General features: G+C 46.1%; 1 protein-coding gene and 1 non-coding gene across 9 annotated transcripts in view; both read left to right on the top strand.

Annotated features, from left to right (window-relative positions):
* UBAP2 (ubiquitin associated protein 2) overlaps positions 1-24,322 on the top strand; it is a 111,352-nt gene extending 87,030 nt beyond the window's left edge. For 7 of the 8 annotated variants that reach the window (XM_045042953.1, XM_006939219.4, XM_006939218.4 and 4 more), the window contains 16 exons: positions 2,982-3,256; positions 3,868-4,037; positions 5,423-5,636; positions 9,773-9,812; positions 11,946-12,129; positions 13,308-13,377; positions 17,824-18,019; positions 18,868-18,959; positions 19,240-19,287; positions 21,634-21,712; positions 21,933-22,138; positions 22,464-22,563; positions 22,648-22,755; positions 22,911-22,978; positions 23,064-23,255; positions 23,346-24,322. In XM_045042953.1, coding sequence (XP_044898888.1) covers positions 2,982-3,256; positions 3,868-4,037; positions 5,423-5,636; positions 9,773-9,812; positions 11,946-12,129; positions 13,308-13,377; positions 17,824-18,019; positions 18,868-18,959; positions 19,240-19,287; positions 21,634-21,712; positions 21,933-22,138; positions 22,464-22,563; positions 22,648-22,755; positions 22,911-22,978; positions 23,064-23,255; positions 23,346-23,441 — 2,138 coding nt within the window. In that variant the 3' untranslated portion in view covers positions 23,442-24,322. The remainder of the gene's footprint in view (positions 1-2,981; positions 3,257-3,867; positions 4,038-5,422; positions 5,637-9,772; positions 9,813-11,945; positions 12,130-13,307; positions 13,378-17,823; positions 18,020-18,867; positions 18,960-19,239; positions 19,288-21,633; positions 21,713-21,932; positions 22,139-22,463; positions 22,564-22,647; positions 22,756-22,910; positions 22,979-23,063; positions 23,256-23,345) is intronic. The other variant, XM_019816090.2, reaches the window with a different exon arrangement.
* Positions 11,251-11,333, top strand: LOC111557674. The gene has a single exon (XR_002737908.1). It is a non-coding gene; the product is annotated as a small nucleolar RNA SNORD121A (small nucleolar RNA).
* Positions 24,323-25,230: the final 908 nt, after the last annotated feature.

Below are 25,230 nucleotides of genomic sequence, written 5' to 3'. Positions count from 1 at the left end.
TAGAATTTCTATAGCATTTCTGAATTAATTCCGTTAGCTTTGTATTGTGTAAATATCTGTATTTAGTTAGTAGTAGTGGTAGAAGTAATACTAGAACATACTTTGAAGAGATGTGCAAAAGCATGGGAAAGCCATGCAAATATATGGAAACAACACTTTGTAAGTAAAGGCCGAAACAGAATTTTCTAAGCTGTATTACAGTAGGGTGGGGACCGAGTCAGGGATGTGGACAACATTAAAAAAATTTTTTTTTAATGTTTATTTATTTTGAGAGAGAGAGCACAAGCGAGCAACAAGCAGGGGAGGGGCAGAGAGAAGGAGAGACAGAATCCTAAGCAGGCTCTGTGCCATAAGTGCAGAGTCAGTGCGGGGCTCAAACTCATGAACTCTGAGATCATGGACCTGAGCCGAGATCAAGAGTCAGACACTTAACAGACAGCGCTACCCAGGCACCCCTGGACAACATTTTAAATCACACCCTATGGATTGCTTTCTCATTCTAACATTCGTATGTATCTATCATGATTTGTGCCAGGCTTACTGTCAGTGGTTTGTAACATGAAGGCACCATGTGTAAGTTTGATAATTTCTAATCTATACTGCTGTAGACTTTGTGATGTTAAAACACCCATTTCCTATTAACATACGCATGCCACACTGCATTAAGGAACAGCAGAGGATTGTATTAACCATAGGGTTGGTTTCCTGGGCAGGTTTATGTTTAGGACTTATTCAAAGAGATAGAAGTACATTTCTCTACTCAAAGAAATAGTTCTTTGTAATGGAAGTACTTGAGACCACTCCCATGTTTGAAGTGATGTCCACCAGGCTTGAGAATGAGGCATATCTATTCATTAGAGCCTCATTGCCCAAAGTTTTTTACCGTCTGCTGAATACATACTAAAAGTCCACATTCCCAGAAGGAAAGTAACTGTATGCTATAAACCACATTGTACAAACATTAAAGGCACAGAGTCACTTTTAACTGTTAAGAATGCTGGCAGCCTTTGCCTGGAACATATCAAAAGTCTATGTTCCCAGACACTAGCCAAGAGCCAGTTAAACAAGGTGGCATTTTTGATGGCAGCTATAGTGCTGTGTTAATCTTCTTCTGCAGACCCACTGCAGTGGGTGATAAGGGTTTTTAGATTTGCACATGCTATTCCCATGTTCCTTATAAATCCTGTCTTTTTCCTACATGCCTCTAATATAAAGTCCAAAAATAGATTTATCTAAGATGGAAATACATTAAGTCATGGGTTGGCAAACCTTCAACTAGATTTGTCACCTCTTTTTGCAAATACGGTTTTATTGGAACACAGCCATGACCACTCATTATGTTTTTTTTTTTTAATGTTTATTTTAGAGAGAGAGCGCATGTGCAAACACGAGCAGGGGAGCACAGAGAGAGGGAGACAGAATTCAAAGCAGGCTTCACGCTGTCAGTGCAAAGCCTGATGTGGGGCTTGAAATCATGAACCACAATACCATGACCTGAGCCGAAATCAAGATTCTGATGCTTAACCAGCTGAGCCACCCATTATGTGGTGGCACCCATTATGTGTTGTCTTAGCACTACTTGCAGTCTATAGAGGGAGAGTTGAGTAGTTGCTAACAGATGGCCCTCACAGCCTAAAATATTTACTACCTGGTTCTTTGCTGAAAAAAATTACCAACTTCTACCGTGTATGACTTGAAAATCATGTAGACAAAGGGTAACTTCCTTATAGAAAAGAGTAACTAAAGGGGCGCCTGGGTGGCTCCGTCGGTTGAGCGTCTGTCTTCAGCTCAGGTCATGATCTTGCAGTTTGTGAGTTCAAGCCCCGCGCCGGGCTCTGTGCTGACAGCTCAGAACGTGGAGCCTGCTTTAGATTCTGTGTCTCCCTCTCTCTGCTCCTTCCCCACTCATGCTCTGTCTCTCTCTGTCTCTAAACATTAAAAAAAAAAAAAGAGTAACTAAAAATCAAGGAGATGAACAACAAAGTAAAAAAAATGGTCAACAAGGTATGGTCAGAGTTCATAGGCAAGGTATATTGGAGTGTATGAAATGATGCTTCATCCAACTTATTTTTATTTGCATCTTTTATGCTATTTTCCATTATTCAAATTAGGAAAAGAATCTTGAAGTATTTGTCAAAATTAAGAGTTGTTCTTTGAACCAATAACTCTTCTACAGGTATACTTGCACTTGAGCAAAATGTCTTACATAAAAAACCGTGCATTACAGCATTGTTTTTCATAGCAAGAGCTGGGAAATCTAAAAGCCCTTTAATATAGTACTGGTTTTAAAACTTGATGCCTATGTACACTGGACTACTATGTGGCCACAAAAATGAAGTAGCTCTTCACACATTAATGTGGAACAGTTTCTGAAAACTAAATGGTTTGTGAGGAAACTGTATATAATGTATGTGTGTGTGTGTGTTTGTATACGTTTGTATTTTGAAACAGTGTCTCTGAAGATACTCATATATCTGGGTGCAGTGTCTGCCTTTGTAGACTGAATCTGCAGATAGTGTTGGAAGGGTGATTTAGGTTAACATACACACTTTTTTTTTGCTTTCTGGATTTTGTGATATCACATATTAGTTACTGGAAAATAATTTTTAACAATTTAGTTACAAAATTCATAAAGCAACAAAATATAATTCGCTATTAGCTAAAGGCCAGATGTGTGTAGCAACTCCTTGCTTTTCTTATACACTTTTCAACCAGTATAACTTAACATAAACTGCATCTCCTGTCTGCATAAGAATTTATCTATAAGCCCATACAGTCATCCTTTTGTTTTATCATATGCTAGCTATAATATATCACACACCCCCCACTTAGGGGATTCAGCTAGATGGTTGTTGGGAGAAACCAGTGATAACTACAACCTTTCTTTCTCAGTCATGGTGGAAGAGGGAGCTCTAAGCTCGTGTGCCTAAATAATTGATTGTTGCTTACTTTCCTTCCCTCCCCCTTCACATATTTAATAGACTTCAAATCTCAACCTGAACCATCCCCGGTTCTTAGTCAACTGAGCCAGCGACAGCAGCACCACACTCAGCCCGTTGCTGTTCCTCCTCCTGGGTTGGAGTCCTTTCCTTCCCAGGTAAAACTGCGAGAGTCAACACCCAGGGACAGTACCTCCACTGTGAACAAACTTCTGCAGCTTCCCAGCATGACTGTAGAAAACATTTCTGTGACTGCCCACCAGTCACAGCCTAAACACGTCAAACTACCGAAGCGGCGGATACCCCCAGCTTCTAAGGTGTGTTCTCCATCCAGAAGTCACAATCCCAACAGTGGATATAATTTAACATTTAGCTCAAGGGCTGGGTTAGTAAGCCTCAGAAGAGGTGATATCGTATTTGTTTTTCATGCACATAGCTTTCTGCTTTATGAGAATTGGGCCATTTCTGAGTGCCCGGGATAATAATAGAGGGAATGGCTTTTTGTTAGAGATAGAGACTGTTAATTCAAAATTACTGGACCTGGCTCAGAGAATTTGCTGGTCTTGTGTATTTAGCTGTGTCCCATAGATAGAGAGTAAGTGGTTCTTTGACCAGATAATGCTTTCAGAGGAGGCCCGCTCTCTTCCTCCGCTCACCCACCACCAACTCCCCCTTTCTTCGGCCTTTGCTGTAAGAAGCAGTTGGTGGCATTGATCATTCTGCTGTTAACTTTTAATTTTTCTTTTCCCTTTTTTCTCTTGTCTTTGTTTTTTGCAATATTCTGTTCCTTTTTCCTACTACTGGGCTTCTCACCCCATGTTCCTCAAGTGTGCCTGTAGTGCTTTGGGAAGCCAGTACTCACTGGCTGTATTACAGGCCTCTGGGACTTGGAATCTCTGTTCCTGACGTGATGGCTCTGCTTTTTCAGATCCCAGCTTCTGCAGTGGAAATGCCTGGTTCAGCAGATGTCACAGGATTAAACGTTCAGTTTGGCGCCTTGGAATTTGGATCAGAACCTTCTCTCTCTGAATTTGGATCAGCTGCAAGCAGTGAAAATAGTAACCAGATTCCCATCAGCTTGTATTCAAAGTCATTAAGGTACACAACTTCTTCTCCGGATTAAGTCCTTTGTTGGCAAAGTAATGGAGTCTAAGAGATCACCTGTTGGAGGCAATACACCATGTGGTGCTGGGTTTGTACAGCCATTATTAGTACCTAATTGCAGAACTTTTCTTCCATAACCCTGAAAAGAACCTTGTGCCTGTTAGCAGTCACTCCCAGTGTCTCCCTCCCCTTTCCCTTTGGCAACTAATCATCTGTCTCCGGATATGCCTATTCCAGATACTTCATATAACAAGGATCATTTATGTTGTAGCATGTGTGCATTTTATTTCTGAATAGTATTTCATTATGCAGATATATCACATTTTGTCTATCCGTTCATTAGTTGACGGACATTTGGATTGTTTCCACTTTTCGGCTATTAGGAATCATGCTGCAGTGGACATTCATTTACAGATTTGTCTCCTTTTAGTTCTTTTGGATTTAGACCTAATAATTGCCAGGTCATATGGTAACCCGTATATTACCTATTTGAAGAACCAGCAAACTTCTTTCATGTGGCTGTAGCATTTTACGTTCCTACCAATAATCTATGAGGGATGCAATATTAAAAAAAAATTTTTTTTCCAATGTTTATTTATTTTTGAGAGACAGTGAATGGGGGACGGACAGAGAGAGAGAGAGGGAGACAGAATCTGAGTCGTCAGCACAGAACCTGACATGTGGCTTGAACCAGCCAATCGCGAGATCATGACCTGAGCTATAGTCGGATGCTTAACCAACTGAGTCACCCAGGCTCCTTGAGGGATGCAATTCTTGTGTATCTTTGCCAACTCTTATTTTTCTTCAATTGAATATTTGTTTTATAAGTAGAGAATCCCTGATTTTAGATTTTATTAATTTTTCTGCTCTCTAGTGCTAAAACCTGATGTTTGTTTGGGTTCTCTTTCTACAAATGGTCCCAGACATCTGGATTCCTTAAAGATTCTTAAGGATTCTTTAAAATGTCCTTCTGCCTGTCATTTAAATTAGGTGGGTCTGCGGCGCCTGGGTGGCTCAGTTAGTTGAGCATCTGGCTCTTGATTTTGGCTCAGGTCATGATCTCACATTTCTTGAGATTTAGTCCCTCATCAGGCTCTGCTCTGACAGCGCCAAGCCTGCTTGGGATTCTCTTCTTCCCCCTCTCTCTGTCCCCCTGCCCCCTCTCAAAATAAATAAACATTTAAAAAATGGTGGGTCTGATTTGGAAAGGAGGGGTGTTTTAAATTTGCATCTTTAATACAGTTAAAGAATGTGGTAGTGTAAATGTGTAGGTACAGACATGTTTGTTTATAGTATGACAGTAAAGTGATGAAATAGTTCTACTCAATGAAACCATGTAACACGACATAAATTTATGTCAAAATCTTTTTATTCTCTAGTGATTCTTTGAATACCTCTCTACCGATGACCAGTGCAGTACAGAACTCCACCTATACAACTTCAGTCATTACCTCCTCTAGTCTGACCAGCTCATCGCTGAGCTCCACTAGTCCAGTAACAACGTCTTCCTCCTATGACCAGAGTTCTGTGCATAACAGAATTGCATACCAAAGCTCTGTGAGTCCATCGGAGTCAGCTCCAGGAACCGTCACGGTAATTGGTCTTTCAAGTTTCTTGTACAAAATCCTATTTAGAGGTCCATGTTTAGTTTGGGAAATGAGGGTTTTAGATGACATTTTCTTTAAGAAATTAGTTAACCTTTGGAATACAATTCTTGTAGTCTGTTGAGTTTTCTAATAGTGGGCATCTGGTGTAAAATCTGCTTTTCAGGTACCCATGCACAGGAATGTGTGAATGGACCTCAGAGACTTAGTATACAGAAAGCATAAGGATATATTCCAAGTTCATAGTATTTTGGATGGGGTGAGGGTGGGGGTACTCTAGTCTTATTTGTAACATTTTAGTTTCCTGTAAGGCAAAGGTGTTCAAACATTACTAGAGCTACTTCAAAGAGTGGACAAGAACATGAAAATAAGGGAAATAGTTGAATTGGCGTAGCAGAAATTTGGGTTCATTTTCTTAAGTTTCCTTCTAAGACTCTCAGGATATATTGTACATCTCAACATAGGAATTTTTTTCCCTCCCTTTCTTTGTTTTCCTTCTTTTATGTTAGATGTTTTCCTTAAATATCTGGTGATTTCAGGCTGCCTACTTGACACTAAAAGGTTAACTATGGGCTTTGGCTTGTGGGGTAGATAGTGGAATGTGGGGCGGGTGGACACACCCCCCTGTGGACACCTCCTTTGTCAGCTCCTTTGGCCTGTTCTGTTGAGCTTGTTTAGATTTTCCAGATACTCTTCTTGTCACTTCCCTATAGGGCCTATGTCTATCTGTCAGTGTCTTAAGAGCCTAGCGGAAAGAGAAGTCTATTGTCAGAATACTTGTTTTGTCTGTGTTAATCATTTTCGTTAACACTACATCTGGCCATGTGTTAACCCTTTTGATGATGTTTAGGGCCTGAGAGAGAAGGTGGGAGGGGGCAGTTACCTTGCTGTGCAAATGGAGAGAGAGGGGAAGGGATCTGGTCTGTGCAGTCTTTAAACAAATCCTTCTACATTTAGCTGTACCTCCACTCCCACTTTCAAAGTTATCTGGTGCAGATAAATACTGAGTTGCTTGGTATGGCTCTTTGATTTAGTTGCCTTATTTTCTGGATTTGCCTAACACTACCTTTGGATTTGGCTTTACCATGTGAACTAAGTCAGTTCCCATTCTGTCTATGCTTTCTAGTCTACAGAATTTTGTTATCATTTTTTCACCTGTATTTGTCTTACTGGGTTTACATATTTTTTATAAGCCATATACTCTGATCTGTCATCTTTAACAAGAGGTTTATTCTTGTATTTTCCAATATGGTAACAACTAACCACATGTAGTAGTTCATTTTATTTTATCTATTAAAATTTATGTATTTATCTTGAGAGAGAGCACAAAGGAGAGTCAGTGAGGGGCAGAGATAGAATCCTAAGCAGGGTCTGCACCTGCACAGTGCAGAGCCTGACTTGGGGTTCTAACCCACAAACCGTGAACCGAAACCAAGAGCCAGACACACAACCGACTGGGCCACCCAGGCGTGCCACATGCAGTAGTTCATTTAAGTAAACAGAATTTTAGCTCCTCAGACATACCAACCAAATTTTAGTTTAGTTTAATTTATTTAAGTTTATTTAAGTTTATTTATTTATTTTGAGAGAGAGAGAGGGTGCAAGTGGGGAGGGGCAGAGAGAGGGAGCAGAGAATCTCAAGCAGGCTCCCCACTGTCAGCACGGAGCCAGCCATGGGGCTCAAACTCACAAAACAGTGAGATCATGACCTGAACCAAAACCAAGAGTCAGATGCTTAACCAACTAAGCCACCCAGGTGCCCCCTAACCAAATTTTAAATGTTCAGTATCTATAGTGGCTATAATAGAGGAACATGCACATGTGCATATAGAATATTCCCTTTATTGCTGAACATTTCCTTGTATAGTATTGGTATAATTTCCAAAAGAGAAATCAGACTCTGTGCTGTCTAAGCTTAAATCCCTATTGTCTGCTCGACTTCTGAATTCCAGCTCTAATTTCACCTGGTATGCTGCTTGCTCAGATCATTACCCACCTCATTCCTTGCTTGACTAGTTGAACTAAGACCCTGCAGACTTTTGATCTCTCATGACCATTTGGCACTTCTTTACTTTTATTCCCACCATTCTTCTGCCTAGAATTACCTCCACCCCAAATAATGTGGCTTCTGTGTTGAATCAGTTTGTCCATTGTTTTTTTGAGAGAGGGAGAGAGTACTAGTTGGGGAAGGCCTCAGGGAGAGAGAGAATCTTAGTCTCCACGCCTGGTGGGAGCTCTACACAAGGCTCCGTCTCATGACTGTGAGATCATCATCTGAGCTGAAATCAGTAGAGTCTGATGCTTAACCCACCGAGCCACCCAGGTGCCCCCACTGTCTATGCGTGATTTTCAAGGTGGAATAAAATACTCCTAAGGTCTGATGGCTGTTCTTTTCTATTCCCCCTTTTTATTCTTTCTGTATGGTGTGGTTTTGAGAACATTTCTTTGTCACCATTTGTGCTGTTTTGAGGTACATGCTTGGTATCATGTGTATGAATTTAGTGCATATATGTTTTTAAAATTTTTATTTTGTTTTAAGAGAGAGAGAGCGTGCATAAATGGGGGAGAGGCAGAAAGAGAAAGAGAATCTTAAGCAGGCTCCATGCTCAGCGTGGAGCCCAGGGTGGGCCTCATTCCCATGACCCTGGGATCTTCACCTGAGCTGAAATCAAGAGTTGGATGCTTGACTGAGCCACCCAGGTGCCCCTAGTGCATAGTGAACTCTAGTTTAAGAGAGGCAGAGAGTACAATTTTGATTGCTTTCTAACCTATCTGTATATATACTGGTAAGGTGTATTGTATTTTCCTTTCCCTGACCTCAGTCTTATATTTTAACTCATTTTTTCCCCTCCTTGAAGTTCTTTTATTGTCTACATTTCTTGTAAATAATCTCAAAAATTTTTTTTCAGGAAAAAAACACGTTAGGGACATCTGGGTGGCTCAGTCGAACATCCAGCTCTTGTTTTCAGCTCAGGTCATGATCTCACCATTCTTGGGTTTGAGCCCTGCATTGAGCTCCCTGCTGGCAGTGTGGAGTCTGCTTGATATTTTCTTGCTCTCTCTTTCTCTCTCTGCCCCTCCCCCATGCATGTGCACATGTTCCCTCTTTATCTCTTTCTGTCTCTCAAAATAAATAAACTTTAAAAAATGTTTAAAAAAAAAGGAAAAAACATATTATCAATAACACAACAGGATTTGGGTTAAATGCAGAAGCAACATCTAAAGGCTTGTCTTTTTTCTTTAGTTTAAGTTTTCACATTTGTAAGAAGGAAATCTCTGTCAGCTTCCTTTTCCCATCCAGGGATAGTGTCTGGGCCTTGTAGGCCCCACTATCATTCACTGTATGCTTTGGTCAATCTGTGGAAATTTTCCTTGTGAGGATACCTCCTTTTGTGTGTCTAGTTTCCAATGAAATGCCTTATGGTTAATGCAAACTAATTGTTTTCAGATTCCGCTCTTTTTGGTACTACCACACTCTGCTAACCTGCTGTTGCCCTACCCAGTTAAGAAAAGCCATGTTTCACAGTAACATCTCATTTTATTTGAGAACTATTTTCCATTTAATTTGGAAACTTTTTTTCTTGCCCGAGTGGTACTGAGGAGACCATGTGAGATACAAAGATGTGGTGATTTCAGTATAAGTTCCCGAGTTCTTTGTACTGCTTAATAATTTTTAGGACAGTTTCTTTGCTTCCTGTGATTAGAGTCTGTCTTGTTACTTCCCTAAATACCCAGTCTGTTTTTCAAAAATGTCAGCTCCTTAGGATTTTTAAAGAATGTGTTAATTACCTCTCCTTTTATTAAGAAACAAAATAAAACAAGCCATCTCCCCCCCCCCCCCCGTAATGTTTTTTATTTATTTTGTTGGGGGGAGCAGAGAGAGAGGGAGAGAATCCCAAGCAGGCAGTGTAGAGCCTGATGCAGGCTTACTGTCATGGACTGTGAGATCATGACTTGAGCCGAAGTTAAGAATTGGATGCTTAATCTGCTGAGCTACCCCAGTGCCCCACATCATTTCTTGATCAATCTATGATTCATGTATTTCTGACTAAATCCCAATAGAAAGTCAGCTAGGTTATCATTTGATTTTTGTGGTATGCTTACTTTCTTTTCTCTTCCTTATAGAATGGACATGGTGGTGGTCGAAGTCAGCAGACTATAGACAGTAAGTATATAAGCTGACTATTCTCATTTTGTGTGGTAGAAATCAAACAAAAAGAGTATAGCTGCTAATATGATGGGGAAAACAATAGGCTAGTGACTAATTCTGCAAAACTAATCCTTTTGCATTTTTCTGATAGCTACTTCTTATCTGTTGGCATCATTTCTTTGGTAGGGTTTACAAGTTCAGCTAGAGATTCCTGTGAGTAGATTGTTGCTGATGGTATTATGAGAAATGTTAGCTACAGCAAGAAGGAATTGATAGCCTCATATAATTCTGTTCTAGTCAGACCACACCCCAAGTGTAGAGTGTAGCATGGATTTAAAAGATGCTTTGCTTAGAGGCACAGGTTCTGGTGTAGTCAGAGGGCTCTCATTCCAATACTGTAAAGGACTTTTAAAGCAGAAATTGGTGTGCTAGTTCAGGAAAGGCATGCTCTTTGCCTTCTGGATTTGATGAACTATTGTGCAGAAGAGAGATAAAATGATGCTCTCTGTAAACACTTGGGAAAAAATGGGGATAAGATTCTATTAATTCTAGTAAGCTCAGTGTTCTCTGGAGATGATGGTTGCAGGTAAATCCCTGTTAGGTGCTCTTGGCTTATCTGTGATTGGTTATGATGATTTTCATTCATTTTTCAGTAACACAAATGGGTATCCATTATAGAAGCCAGAAAGACTTTCCTTTTATTTAGGATTTTTGGAATGTGGACATGGGATTTTTTTCAGTCCAAGAGGGGCCCTCAGTTGGAATTGAAATGACACATGTGATTACCCAGAGTTGGTTTTGATATTGCTGGGCTGCCGGAACTGTTTGGAGATACATTGGTAGCTCTGAGAACTTGGGATGTCAGAGGACATTCTCATTTCACAAACCTTGGTGGCAAGTTTCCTCTCTGCAGGCTTGAGATTGAGAACATATCAAGGTGTCCTAGATCATTTGGAGATGAGGCTTCATACCCACAACCTTGAGATCAAGAGTTGCACACTCTACCAACTGAGCCAGCCAGGCACCCCAATTATTATTTAGAGATTATGAATAAAATCATGAGATATGAAATGTCTGGAAAACATAGCATGCATTTTAGATAGGTTTTTATCTCCATCTGTCTCTCCACTGCCATTCTTTCAGAGGCTTCTTGTGAACTTGTTATAATGTGACCTACGATCTACGTAGGTAACTTACAAGGTCTGAGTTTTGGGTCAGGGACATCTGTGGTGCTTTTATCTGGCTTTTGTAACAGGTGTCATGTTTGGAATAGACCGTCAGTCAAAAGCAAGTCTCAAGATTGTAAGGACCACTCTTAAGTATGGGTCATGTTCTGTGTTGACCCTGTTGCTACTGTGTATGTTTTCAAATTGTCTTTTTGAGAGACTAGCATGTTTTCCCTCAGACTCCCAGGGAGTTCTGCAGATGGGTCAAGATTGCTTTTCCTTCCTAACTGGGAAAGACAATGATGCTTTATTTCCAAGCACATATCTGAGTTGTATGTGTGGATAGAACTGAAACTGAGTCTTTCTACAGCTAGGATGGATCACATTTATGATCTTCTGGAAGCTTAATAAGCTCCTTTATGTGCTCTGAGGGTTTGGTTTGTTTGTTTGTTTACGGAAATGTTCACTATGCATGTGAATGTGGGTGTTGGACGGTGGATTTTAGGCATATGTAACTCTCCACAGTATATGTACCCTGGGCTCTCAACCCCCATGTGCGCTCAATTGGCTATGAGCTTTCACAAGTCAGCCTGAGACAAGCAAAAAACTAACCTTTTGATGGTCTTGCCTACCAGATTTGTACCATCATCCTTTGTTGAGCCTTTTCAGAAAAATTTGCCTCCTAGCCTGTTGCTCTTTGTGGGTGCAGCTCTGGGTCAGGTTCCTTTAGTTAGGAGAAGTATATCCATGGCATAGGCTAGTTGATGATTATAAGTCTGTCATTTCCTATTCTCTGCCAAATCCTGTCTTACCTTCACATGTCATTTTTATTAGTTATATCTGACACAAAATGCTTGGGCATTTTCCCTGGGGAATGTAACTTTGTATGTGTCTCAAACCGACCCTGACCTGTCACAAGATATTGAACATATTGTACATACTTACAAATGGTTCTGGAGCTAAACCGGTATGTTTCTTACAGCTACTTCATCCGTTCCAGCTCCAAAGACAACGGACCCTCCCTCTGCCCTCCCATCTGTGGGCTCACTGCCCAGCACCACTTCCTGCACTACGCTTCTACCCTCTGCATCCCAGCACACTGCCACTTTGCCCTCCATGTCCCAGCCTGGTGACCTGTCCAGCAGCCCCCTCTCTCAGCTTAGCAGGTATGGGGAAAATATGAGCTCACAGTGAGAGGCACAATGGTGCGAAGTCCCGAACCCTTATAGAAAGCTCTTCCAATGAACAAAACTCCTGTTGCCTCTAGCATGATGTCCTGGCCTTTTGTAATAATGCCTTAGCTCATTCATTTTGGCTGGACACTATCTCAGAAGCATCAGCAGCTGTGTAACAACATGTAATGCCCCTGCTGTCACGGAGCACTGGGGTCCCTGGGAATGGTGGAGCTAGGGTGTTGCTGCTGCTACTTTTCCTCCACCTCTCAGGAGTGTGCCCTGAACCTGGCCTGGCCTTTCCCACTCTGGGCTCGAGTCACAGTGATGTGAAGTGAGAATGATGTTTTTTGTTTGTTTTTGTTTTTTAAATTTTTTAAATTTATTTTTGAGAGAGAGAGCGTGCATGCGCATGCGTGCAAGCAGGAGAGGGGGCAGAGAGAGGGCAAGACACAGAATCCAAAGCAGGCTCCAGACTCTGAGCCATCAGCACAGAGCCTGACGTGGCGCTCGAACTTGCAGGCTGTGAGATCATGACCTGAGCTAAAGTCAGATGCCCAACCGACTTAGCCACCCAGGTTCTCCGGGAATGATGTTTGGTTTCTGAGCAGGTCTTTTACTTGCTCCTGTTGTGGCTTCAGAGATTCAATTACTAGAATAGGGTGTAGGAGAATGGGTTTTGTTTGGTCCTCATCCTATATCTTTGGACTATGCCTCTTTCCCTCTTTAGCCAGGAATAAAAGTGTTTGATTTGAATTCTGGATTTGATGGGAAGTCAGGCTCTGGGTCTGTCACGTGGGGTTGAACATAGGAACTTTCTTTCCTTGCACACAGTTGAAATGGGTGTCTCCATGACTGGCAGTGTTAGTGCACTCCTGTTCTAACTTTTTACGGTGTAAAGCGCAAATGATTTTAGTTGACTGAGGTTGTCCCTGAAGCCTTCCCAGGCCAGGGTGTCCCAGATCCTCATGGTGAATGACCCTTTAGATCATTTCTAAACATCAGAAAACCTGTTCTGGTCCCCAAGGTGATGAGGAATGAGGGATTTGTGAAGCTGGGGCTACCCTTGGAGGGATGGGGCAAGCTTAATATCTGGCCCACCTGGACATGTGGGCCTCTCCTGTGGGTTGACTCAGTGTGGTGGACATGTGGTGCTCTGTTTTGTCTTCTAGTTCCCTCTCCAGCCATCAGAGCAGCCTCTCCTCTGCACATGTGGCACTCTCCTCTAGCACGTCACACACAGTAAGTGTCCTCTGGGCTCCCTCATCGCCTTCCCTGCTCAGCGAACTCGAGCGCAGAGCTTAGTCACGTGGTGATTGGAGTTTAGTCACTTGCAGGTGGGGTTTTAATATGTGTGTTTTGAATGTCTGAAATAACCTCAAATTCCTCAGGTGTGTTATCTCAATCTAGATATGTGGTTTGAGCTGTTGCTTTTCTTAAGCACCACAGAGAACATCTTGATTCTTAAATTGGGACTTCCATGAAGGATTTGCTTCTCCAGAGCTGATCTGTGATGGGCAGGGCTCTTGGGGTGGATTTGTTCCTGAGCATTTACTGAGCTCCCTGTTTGTTAGGAGAGACTTTTGGACCTAGTCTGGGATTGGTCATGTTGAGGTATTTGCAGACTTTTTTGAGGAAAAAGGCTCATTGCAAGGAAAGTAGGCTCATTGCTAACTTCAGCTTGGACTCCACCAAAAGTCACGTTGAATCAAGAGCATTGTTCTAGATAACCTTCTGTTACTTTGTAAATGCCATTGTAGAGAGAATGCTTAGAGGAAAAAGCTATGTGAGGACTAGCCATCTTTTGGCACATGCATCTCTCTCTCTGTCTGTCTGTCTGTCTGTCTGTCTGACAGTCCCGGCTCTTAGCCCAGTCAGTGGAACCACATTTCAGTTTGTTGGTGGTCATGAGGACTTTCCTTTTTGTGGCTTAGGTATTCTTTCCACTTACCTCATGCCATTGCAGGCCACCTTCCCCAGCTCAGAGGCAGACTTTGAAGAGGGAAGTCTGGGGTATGGAGGGCAGGAATGGAAGTATAAGTGGGGTGCCAGCTGGCGAGGGTCCTGATGTGTCAAGGAGCAACCCTAGGTGACGGTTATTGAAGTGTGGCTTCTTGAGGTGGTTTCTTGGCAGCACAGTTTCAATGGTGGGTGTGTGTAGCTTGTGGTGAGCAGAAGAACGAACGTTGCTGAAATGGTGAGGAGGCAGGGTGGTGGTGGGGTGTTTAACTCAAGGCTAGGGGACACTGGAGCTTAGGGGTCTACAAGAGGTACCTAGATTGACCACGAAGTCCCTCACTGGGAGATAAGAAGAGAGAGGTCTCCAAACAGGGAAGGACATTTGGGGTACAGATCAGTAGGAGTTGTTATAAATCAGGGAAATTTGTTTCCTCTGACGAGGTCATTTGCTGCAGAATGGGATGATGGTGAAGGGTTGGCTCTATTCTTCTATTAGGAAGTGACTATCATCGAGCTTTTCAAACTCGTTTTCGTAGTGAAATCTTGGACATAATTCTTTGTCATAAAACACATAGATCACCATCTTTAAAGCAGAGTGTAACTACGGAGTAAGTGCCTGTACCCCTGTTTGGCCGATGGGAGCTGTGAGTGGTCCCTGCTTCCCTGGCCCTGGTGCGTTGGAGCCAGTGCTCTTGCTCCCATGGATTAGCTGTACTCTGTGTTTTAGCATGAAACTCCAAATCCTGTAGCCCAAATAGCCACAACCAGAATTGCCTCATCAGGGAGTCCCATACTCTGTCAGGTGACACAATTGCCACTTTGCTAATATAATAATGAATAGTATGAAGAGATACGTACTGAAATGTTTTTCTGTATTTATTCTGCTAGGTTCTGCCCCTTTTCCTACTCTTTTCTTGACCCACTGGAGTTGGATTTTTTTTAACCCATGAAATGGGAAATTCATATGCAAAGTCCTTTTCCCCCTACCTCTTGCCCTTTTTCATTAATAACATAAATGAGAGTATTCCCTACATAGTATCCTTCAGTGTTTTCCCCATTAACAGTGCATCTTTGAGATGTTTGTGTTGAAACCTAGATTCTTTCTTTTTCCATAGCTCTACGGCACCACATTACTCCCTCAGTCTTTTAGTGATGGAGCTTCAGGGCCATTTTCTGTCTTGAATACAAAACAGTATTGCATTCGATAACCTTCTACACATGCTGCTTCACATGTATAGCTATGTTTGCAGGGTATATCCTGGAAGTCGAATTCCCAGGCATTTGACTTTTTTTTTTTTTTTTTTTGAGAGAGTGAGAGTGGGGGAGGGGCAGAGAGAGAGAGAAGGAAGGAAGGAAGGAAGGAATCAAGGAAGGAATCAAGGAAGGAATCAAGGAAGGAATCAAGGAGTCTTAAAGCAGGTTCCATTCCCAGTGCCGAGCCCTACACAGAGCTCGATCCCATGACCTACGTGGGCTCAATCTCAGGACTGTGCGATCATGACCTGAGCCGAAATCAAGAGTCAGGAAGCTTAACCCACTGAACTCCCCAGACGCACCCCAGGCATTTAACATTTTATACAAATTGCCAAACTGCTCTGTACAGTGATTTTAACCTATTTACCTCCTACTGGTAATGAATGAAATGTACTATTTCCCCACTGCCTCCTGAAATCATGTTATCAAATATTTTTATGTTTCCAGTGTGTTAATTCAAAAAATGTCCTGTCAGTGCAGTTTTTTTTTCCCCAGTTAATTTCTATTTATTTTGAGAAAGAGATAGCAAATGGGGGAGGAGCAGAGAGAGAAGAAGACAGAATCCCAAGCAGGCTCCAAGTTGTCAGCTTAGAGCCCAATGCAGTGCTCAAACCCATGAACTGTGAGATCATGACCTGAGCAAAAATCAAGCATCAAGACACTTAACTGACTCAGCCACCCAGGTGCCCCTGTCAGTACAGTTTTTAACTGAGTGAGCTTGAACATCTTCTTTCATATATTAGAAAGCCATTTAATTTCCTTTTCAGTGAGCTCTTCGTATTGTTCATTTTTCTGTCAGGTCCTTGGTGTCTGTTTCTAGGAACCCCTGTTCAGGAGACTAGTAAGTAGCCCTTTGTGATGGGAGGTGCACATACTTTTCCCAGGTTTGTCATTTCATTTTTGACTTTTGTATAGTCAGATACATCAGTCTTTTCATAGTTGTTATAAGTAGGTCTTTCCCACTTGAAGGTTATAAAGGAAATCTCAGGGTTTTCTCTTGCCCTTCGTGTCCTTATGGAAGGTTTGGTGCAGCTGTGCTTTTCTGCGCTCTTTCTGAGGAGCTGGCTGCACCGCCCCATTGGAGACACTGTGCGAGCAGTTTAAATGGAGGGGAAGCCATTTATGCCAGCCCTTTGTGGCCCCCGCAGATTTGAGAGGTGAGGAACAGAGACAGGAGCCCAGTCAGGTTCAGTTGGAGGTAGGAAAGGCTTGCTGGATGAGTTCCTTTCAGCAAGTTAAGAACTAGTTTTTTAGCAAGCTGCTTTTCTCTCCCCAGACTAGGGAATAGTAATTTTTTGTCCTGTGGTTAAGAGAGCTTTCAGTTCTATGACCGGTGATACCTAGGCACAGTGGTCAGAGCTGTTCCTCATTCTGCAGCAGGTGGTCAGCTTGGCTGTGTGCAGAGGACTGTGGAGCAGGTGCTGGGGCTGTCCTTACCCTGCTTCTGTCAGTCTAGGCTGAGGGGGCGGAGTCCTGGGGTGTCCCAGGAGACCACAGTTTTAGCTGTCTTTACCTTGCTGAACTGATTCTGGATGTCAGGGCTCTAAGATCAGTGCTCAGATGGGTAGGGCAGCCTGTGAGGCTGGGACCTACACAGAAGTGTCTGCGTGGTGGAAAGCACGGTGCATGGTTGTCCCCCTTCTGGGATTTCTTATTCCTGAGGCTTCTCCAGGAGTTTTCAGACTACTGTTTTCTGCACACGTTCTGGTTTGGAGGCTGGTCTCAGTTTTACAGAGCCAATTCTTCCCTCTTTGGGCCTTGTTTTGCCCACCCAGATGTATCTTTTCCACCCACTCCCCACACAGCCCTTAAAGCCCTTTCTGGTACCTTGTTTCTTCCTGGAGCTGAGCAGCAGGGCAGACTTCCTAGAATTCTGCAGAGCTTTTGTGGGTTTCACCCTTCTTTCCTAGGTGGATCCTGTCAAACAGGCAGAAGCACAGGCCATGCTCTTCTAGGTAGGTCCTGGTGGTCTGCACAGTGCTCCCAGGTTCTGGAGCAAAGGGCTCCCTGTGACTTCCTTATCAGAGTAGTTAGGAAGCCCAGTAGAAGGCAGCTATTCCCAGACCGCTCTGACTTGGGCTGGGTTGCCTGTGGTGCCGTTGTTATCAAATATTAGTCTCTCCTGAGACCACTTTTCTGTGAGGTGGGTTCTCACCTCACAGTCAGATGGTCTTAGTTCATATGTGGTTTAGGTGGAGTTTCTGTGCCTTATTTCACATACCTTAGCTTGAGCAACTTTAACAATTTTTAAGAGGGTGTTGCTTACAAAGCTCAATTTCAGTAGCTTGATATTCAGCTTATGAGTTGTGTCCTGATGGCCTCCTCTAGCTGCAGTGTGGGGGCCCACATTGAGCACCAAGCACGGAGCCCCTCACACTGGTCTTCAGAGTGCAGGCCCCAGTGCCAGACCAGGTTCTCCTGCACTCTTGTGTTTTACCCCCAGATCCATGTGTCCTGGCTTTTTTGTTTTGCCAGCATGCCAGCGTGGAGAGCACCCCTTCCCTCCAGTCCTCAGCCACCTTCTCAACGGCAGCAACCTCTGCCTCGGGTGCCACGTCCTCAGGGCTCAGCCTGCCGAGCAGCATGAACACAGTGAACAGCCTCTGCCTGGGCGGGACCACTGTGAGTGCCCCCAGCAGCAGTACCAGGGCCACGCCCTTGGTGACCTCAGGTGTGTGCTCTACAGACTTTTCCTATCCCCTGCCCCTAGAAGATGCACTTTCCACATCCCAGGCTTCCCAGGGAGGATGCCTAGAGGTGGCTGCAAGGCATTCTGGGTAGCTAAAAGCCTAGGAACATCCTGGTCTCCCTCCAGCCCTGCCATTGCTCCCTTGTCCTCTTTGTTCCACTGACCTCTTGAGGCCCAGTCCTTCCAGCGATGATGTGGGATGGGTAAAGTCAGTCTTCTGGGTAGACTCCCCCCTGGGCAGGATTCCTGGTAGCCTTTTTGCTTCTAGCTCCCCTGTCTTTTCTATCCTCACTCTTTCCTGGAGCTGAGATGGCCTGGTGACATGGAGGGACCAGGGAACAGCTATCTTGGGCTCCTTGTGGCCACTTAGTATGATTGATTCCTAATCAGCCAGACCTAGGCGGTCCGTGTGGGCCAAGCAAACTGTGGTTTGGTAGAAACTGCTAAAAGCTACCTTTGACACAGCCTGTCCCCCTCTCCTGGGACCGCTCAGCTCAGCCTTCCTTCTGTTCTGAGGAGGCAGATCATCCTTATGTGCAGGTTTGCTCGGTGCAGAGTGATGGTCAGGAGTGTGGAGGGGTGGTGTTTTCTGTCTGGGCATGGATACCCTCTGATGTGGAAAGAGACTGAATGTGGTATCACGAGCTTTCGGTCTCCCCCACTTCCTGGCACAGCCCTCTGTATTTTTCAGCTGCTGCCCTCCCCTCTCGCAGTGGCCCCATTGGGGGCAGCACTATGACAGTGAGCTCAACTCCCCCATCCCCCACAGTAGCTGAGGCATCTCATGCTTTGTGGTGGCGTCTTCACTCCTGTGATTTTTGCTTTTACAGGCAAAGCACCCCCTAACCTGCCCCAGGGAGTACCTCCCCTGCTGCACAACCAGTACCTCGTGGGCCCGGGAGGACTGCTTCCTGCCTATCCCGTGAGTGCATGGTTATAGCTCCTGGCTGCCTGATTCCTTTGGCCTTAGCGGCTGACACCTGGCAGGACCTGGTGAGGTGGGCCTTGGGTTGCTGCAGCTCCTTCCCTGCTATTTCTCTCTCATCTAGTCTCCAAGGAAAGGTGTCTTTCCACAGCAGATGATCTGGTTCCCCTTCCAGAATATGTCCTAGCTCCTCAACCTTGTTTTGGGCCCCCATATGGGTCTGGACTTCCCAGGGGATGGGATGTGAACCCTAACACCCTTTTTGGTTCTCATACAGATCTATGGCTATGATGAGCTCCAGATGCTACAGTCACGGCTGCCAATGGTGAGTGGGATGTAGCAGGGGATGGGGGGCTTTAGGCTCTTTGACAGGTCCTCCCTCCCTGGGCCTTCACTGCCACCTGCTGAGAAAGCTGCTTGCATCTGGGGGTGGTGCCTAGTGCCACTGTCGCTTGGGCATGAGTGTCCTGTGCTTACTGCGTGGGAACTTGAAAACCATTGGGACCTTGGGTCCCAGTAGGCAGTGTCTCCTACTGAATGTGAGTCCTTCTCTTCCTTCATCTCCCCCCAGCTCCCCCTAACTCTTTTTAAAAAGACAAAACATATGACACAAGGTGGGGTTGCTTGACTGCCTCTAGAGTTCTTATCAAGTCCTCCTCTTAGAAGTGCCTCTTAAGTGGCCATCAGTGATGCATTGTGATAGCAGCTTTGTTTGTCTGTCCCCAGCTGAATCACCCACTGGAGCTGACACTCTCTAAGGGCCTGTGTGGGTCTGACCTGCCATCACTGCTTGCTTGTAAGAATACTGGCCCCAGGATGTCCCTGGTTGCTGCAGCCTCACTCTGAGGCCAGGGCAGTTTCTTGAATGTGACCCTCACTCCCAGGATGAGGTGCCTGGCCTTCAGGCACATCACCACAGTGGGGCAGGTGTTCCCTGACTGACCAGCCTACAGGCTGCAGCGGTGCCTCTCCCTCCTTGGTCTGGCATTTCCCAGACTCCTGAGAATTTTCAGCAGCCTAGGGCGCCTGTTACATTGTTGGGAAGTAGAAAGTTATGCAGATGCCTCTGCTGAATGTGGTGTTTCCTGTTCCCTGAGGAGGAGGTTTTTCCCCAGTGAGGTGTCCTTCCTCAGCTTCTTCCCCACTGGACTGCCTCCTGCTCTACCTGCCCACAAAGAGCTCAGGGTCCTGCAGGTGTCTCCTCCACCTCCCAGGCCTGGTGGCTGAAGCTCCTGTCTTTCAGGAGAATGCTTCTCCGGCTTCTGAAGTATTTCCGGAGGTGGAGTTGGGGTAGCTGGGCAGCTCTTCCGCTTGGGTGCAAACTAGCAGTCCATCACACTGCTGCCCAAGGGCCTGCTGGACTCTCCAGCTGCTGCCTGTGTCCTCGAAGGACCCAGAAAGGGTGTTGAAGACGTGATAGCAGATTTCTAAGGTGGTCAACAGAACTTAGGGTGTCTGGGGGTTGCCTGAGGCTTAGGACTTTGCAGAGGAGCTAGAAGTGGCCCTGGCCCCCTTACAGCCATCTGACCCAGGATCTCCAGGCATCAGAGGTGGAATATAAGAGGGTGTCGTGGTGGAGTCCTTAGAAGTGTGTCATTGGGATCCCAGCTCTGGGATCCTGCCTCGTAGTTTTTGTATCATTTTGTGCCTTAAAGGAAATCCCCTCTGAGCCTACTTTTGAGATACGTTGTGTTCACTTTCCCCTTTGTTCATTTATTAGCCTCTGGTACTTTTGTGTCTAGTTCCTGCCTTTGGTTTTTCTTTTTTCTTTGAAAGAGCTCCCCCTCCTGGGCTTTCTCTAGGCCTGCCTCCAGTTGTGACTTGCTAGCTCTGTGACTTCCCGGTCCTGCCTCCTTCTGGGGTTCAGGGCTGAGGAAGCTATGGGTTTCCTGAAAGTTAGATGGAGAGGAGGCTGAAGGAGGATGTAAGTGTCATTCCTTGCCAGGATGGCTCCCATCTGGTTGTGACCAGGCACTGTTGGCCACAAAGAAAGCAGGAAGGCTTTCCTCTGAGGTTTAGGGGCCAGGGTACAATATGTCTAGGACTGGCAAAGCCCTGGGTGGTGAATAAGGGCCAGGTCAGACCTCCCCTTCTCCATAGAGCTCCAATGTTTTGTGCTCTTGGCATTTACACTTGCCCCAACTCCTCTGTTTTCAGTGCTGTCAGGACGGAGTGGGTGGTGAGGGGCCAATTCAGGACCTTATCTGGGATCTTTTGTACCTGTACTTACCTGGCTTTACGGTTCTGACCCCTGTTAAACCGTCAGATAGCTCCTCTCCTGCTGGTTCCTTTTCAGGGTGCTTTCCTAGCTGCTCATAGAATCTGTCACGTAGGAAAAGCCACTTGAGTTTGCCGGTGGCATTTAGCAGCTTCCATCTGTGCTGTAAATTACACGTGAGATTGGGCCTCCAGTGGCTCTGCCTGGTGAAGGCTGATGGCCTTGTCAGTGTGTCTGCACACTTGTGGCTGCCACATTGCACAACTCCGAAGGAAACCATTTACTCTGAATTCTCTTTGAGTGCTGCCCTCTGGAGGTATGCATGTGTTGCTGCAGTCTGGCCTGTCCGCGCAGCATGGCATTGCCTGGATGGCCTGTGCTGCCTGCTTGCCCTGCTCTCCTGGGCCTGGGACAAGGCCATTCTGCTGACCGAGCCTCCCTGGTCTCTCCTAGGATTACTATGGAATTCCCTTCGCTACACCCACAGCTTTGGCCAGCCGAGATGGGAGCCTAGCTAATAACCCATATTCAGGTTAGTCTGTTCAGGGGGTGGGGAGTGGGGCATGGGACTGTAGCTAATCCTAGGAATCTGGAAGCAGAAGCAGAAGGGCTGAGAGAGGCCTGCGAGCTTCCTGTTGTTGAGGTGGCAGCCAGACCTGTTCCTGTTTACAGGAGACAGTCTGGCTTTTTTCCTGGTTGGATAAGGAGGGAGTGGGGGCAGTGATTGGAGTTCATGATTCCTCTTCTCCTAGGTGATGTCACCAAGTTTGGCCGAGGTGACTCTGCATCCCCCGCGCCCCCCACCACGCTGGCTCAGCCTCAGCAGAGCCAATCCCAAGCCCACCACACAGCCCAGCAGCCCTTTCTGAATCCTGCGCTGCCACCCGGCTACAGCTACACTGGCCTCCCCTACTACACAGGCGTGCCTAGTGCCTTCCAGTATGGGCCCACCATGTTTGTGAGTATTAGTGTGTGTGGGTGGTGGTGGTGGTGGTGGTGGTGGTGGTGGTGGTGGTGGTGGTGGTATTCCAGCTCTGGGGAGAAGCAGGGAGAGAGGGACATGACCCTACTCAGTCTCACCTGGCCTTCAGGAATGTTTTAGGCTGAAGCCAAAGCTACTTTCCCATCTATTTTTATAGCTGCTAGCACGTGTTGTACTAGTGACCACAGACAGGTCCCTTGTGGTTGTGCTACCTGCTGTCTAGGGCTAATAAGCTGGTGGGTACCTGACCTGCTCCCCCTGCCCTGGTCCTTCACTGATACCTCTCCTGCTTCCCCACCAGGTCCCTCCCGCCTCAGCCAAGCAGCATGGTGTGAACCTCAGCACCCCCACCACCCCTTTCCAGCAGGCCAGTGGTTATGGCCAGCACAGCTACAGCACAGGTGAGGGGTGCTCCCAGCACAGAGAGCTGCAGATGGGACAGGCTTGCCTAGCTCACACGTACCTCTTGTACCCTGCCACGCTAGGTTATGATGACCTGACCCAGGGGACAGCAGCGGGAGACTACACCAAGGGTGGCTATGGTGGATCATCGCAGGCACAAAACAAGTCTGCAGGTTCTGGGCCTGGCAAAGGTAGCGTCTACCCCTCCTTTCCAGGATTGAGGCCCAGAGTAGTTGTCTTCTACTGACTCTTTCTCAGGCAAGGCTGTCCCAGAGAGTCCTTGGAGGTGTGGGGGAGGCTAGAGCCTGGGCCCTATTGGTGTGAAAACAACTGCTTTCCCTCCTAGGAGTGTCTGTGTCTTCAAGCACCACCGGCCTGCCTGATATGACTGGCTCGGTCTACAGCAAGACTCAGGTGAGGGGAAGGATTCAGGTGGACGAGGGGGTGGGTGGGAGGTACAGCCCGAGCTGGCCCTTACCGTTGTTTCTTTACCCTGCAGACTTTTGATAAGCAGGGATTTCATGCAGGGACTCCTCCACCGTTCAGCCTGCCCTCGGCCTTGGGCTCCACCGGGCCCCTGGCTGCTGGAGCGGCCCCTGGTTATGCGCCCCCACCGTTCTTACACATTCTGCCTGCCCACCAGCAGCCTCACTCACAGCTGCTCCACCACCACCTTCCACAGGATGCCCAGGTGAGCCCAGTGATGGAGGCAGCCAACCTGCCCTGGACTGGGGGTTCTGTTCCGCCCCTTACAGCCTTCTCTCCTCCTCCTCCTCCTCAGAGTGGCTCGGGTCAGCGCAGCCAGCCCAGCTCCCTGCAGCCCAAGTCGCAAGCCTCCAAGCCTGCCTACGGCAACTCTCCATACTGGACAAACTGAACCCTGAAGAGAGGGGTGGGCTAGGGCGGGGCTTACCCTGGGCAGGAGAGAACATGCGGAGCCCATTGCTCTGGGAGCCCAGCACCCTTTCCTAGAATTCCTGAGACGTGTAACTGTGTCAGCCGAGCCTCTGTGGGGAGCCTGCCTCCCAGACTCGCTCTTGTATGTAATGTATTTATGTATGTATTTGTAAATGTGATAGAAGTCTTGGGAGAGTGGGGGGGGGTACAGCTGCTACTCTTAGCCAGGCCTGCTCTCCCAACTACAGCCCCTTTTCACTGTAGCAAATAACCCCCTCTTTCCACTTCTGCCTTTAGGCCTTCTGTATAGCCTCCCAGCCAGCGGGCAGCTGGGAGCAGTGTCTGGAAGGGCTGGTTGAAGGCAGTTTGGGTTTTGGGGTCAGGTACCAATGAAGAATCACGACTTATTTTGCTCCCTTGTAAGCCATTATTTGAGGTTTCCTTCCCTGTGTAATTACTTTAGCCCTCGCTTTCTGAGAAACTGGTCCTTTTGTCATTTGCCCTGTTCCTCTCCTGCCAAATCTTGATCTGGGAATAGCAGAGATATCCTTCCTGCCCAGCGTGAAAGTGGCACCTGTTTGTCTGCATATAGAGCAGAGGCTTCTGCTTCTGGTCTTGTCCCCAAGAGACTTGCCTTCCTCTGGCTGACCGTTTTTTAAAAACAGTCTGAAGTTGCACTCAGAGATGTTGTCAGTCTGCTCCCTTTAGAAAACAAAAAAATCAAAGATACGCTGTCACCTCAGTGAGAACATGTCTCCAAGCAAAGGCTCCTCTATGCCAGTTGTCCTGAACCAGGTGGGCGACTGTTTCAGGGGTTTTCTCTTCTGCCCGATCTCCACCTAATAAAGTTCTGAGAGCATGCACAGTCTCTGTGTGGTGTGACTCAAGGGCAGCTTAGGGTGGAGGCTGTCTTCATTATTATTCTGGGCAGCCTGGACTTCATAGGGCTGGGGCTGAAGTATAGCCCCTGTGGTCAGTCTTCTGACGATAGGGTGTAAAGGCTTAAATTGGTATTCCTTCTCTCGCCTCGGCCAGGTCAGCATCCAGAGGGTGTAAAGGTAAATGATAAGGCTGAAAAGACTGCTAACCCTCCTGACCGGGCAGGGGCAGTGGTTCTCAAAGTTCATTTTGATAAGGCAATCTCTGTTTATAGGGCCCGGTCAACAGGAATACTAGGGCAGGGTAACTTCTTTTCCAGACGTCAGCTGACATTAAAATAGGAAATAAAGGTAAGAACTGAGGATATTTTTCTCATGGCTGGAGGGAGAGTTTGGACAGCTAATCCTCCTTTCCATCCTGTGTCCTTCATCAACCAAAGAGAATCTTGATTAATAGTGAAGGGATGGGATTGAACAGACTAGTGAGTTGGGGTGGTTTGAAGTAGGTAAGCGGGTCCTGGGCTAAATACCTGCTCCACAAAGTCCCAAGCAGCCATTCACCTGGGGCCAGGATTCTAGTGCAGCTCCTTCCTCCTGCTCCCAGGCCATCAGGGAGGAACCAGGGCCATCCACTATTCCTGTTTCTGACACAAGGCAGGTCGCCCCACCATAGCACTACTGTGCTCCACCGCAGAGGTGTTGCCAGAGGCTTTATAGCCTCCCATTTCATTCCTAAATAACCCCCTCAGACTAGACTAAGGAAGCAGCAAACAGAAGTGGTGCCTCAGATACTGGTCAAGTCAGTGTGCCAGAACCAGCCCAGGGTCAGTCTTCACCTTTTCTGCTTGTGGCCTCTAAAATCAGTGGTCATTTCATGAGTTGGGGGTACGT

The sequence above is a fragment of the Felis catus genome, chromosome D4, assembly GCF_018350175.1.
Source record: "Felis catus isolate Fca126 chromosome D4, F.catus_Fca126_mat1.0, whole genome shotgun sequence".
Taxonomy (NCBI): Eukaryota; Metazoa; Chordata; class Mammalia; order Carnivora; family Felidae; genus Felis; species Felis catus.
The sequence above is the reverse complement of the archived record's forward strand: the minus strand, read 5'-3'. Positions and strand labels throughout refer to the sequence as shown.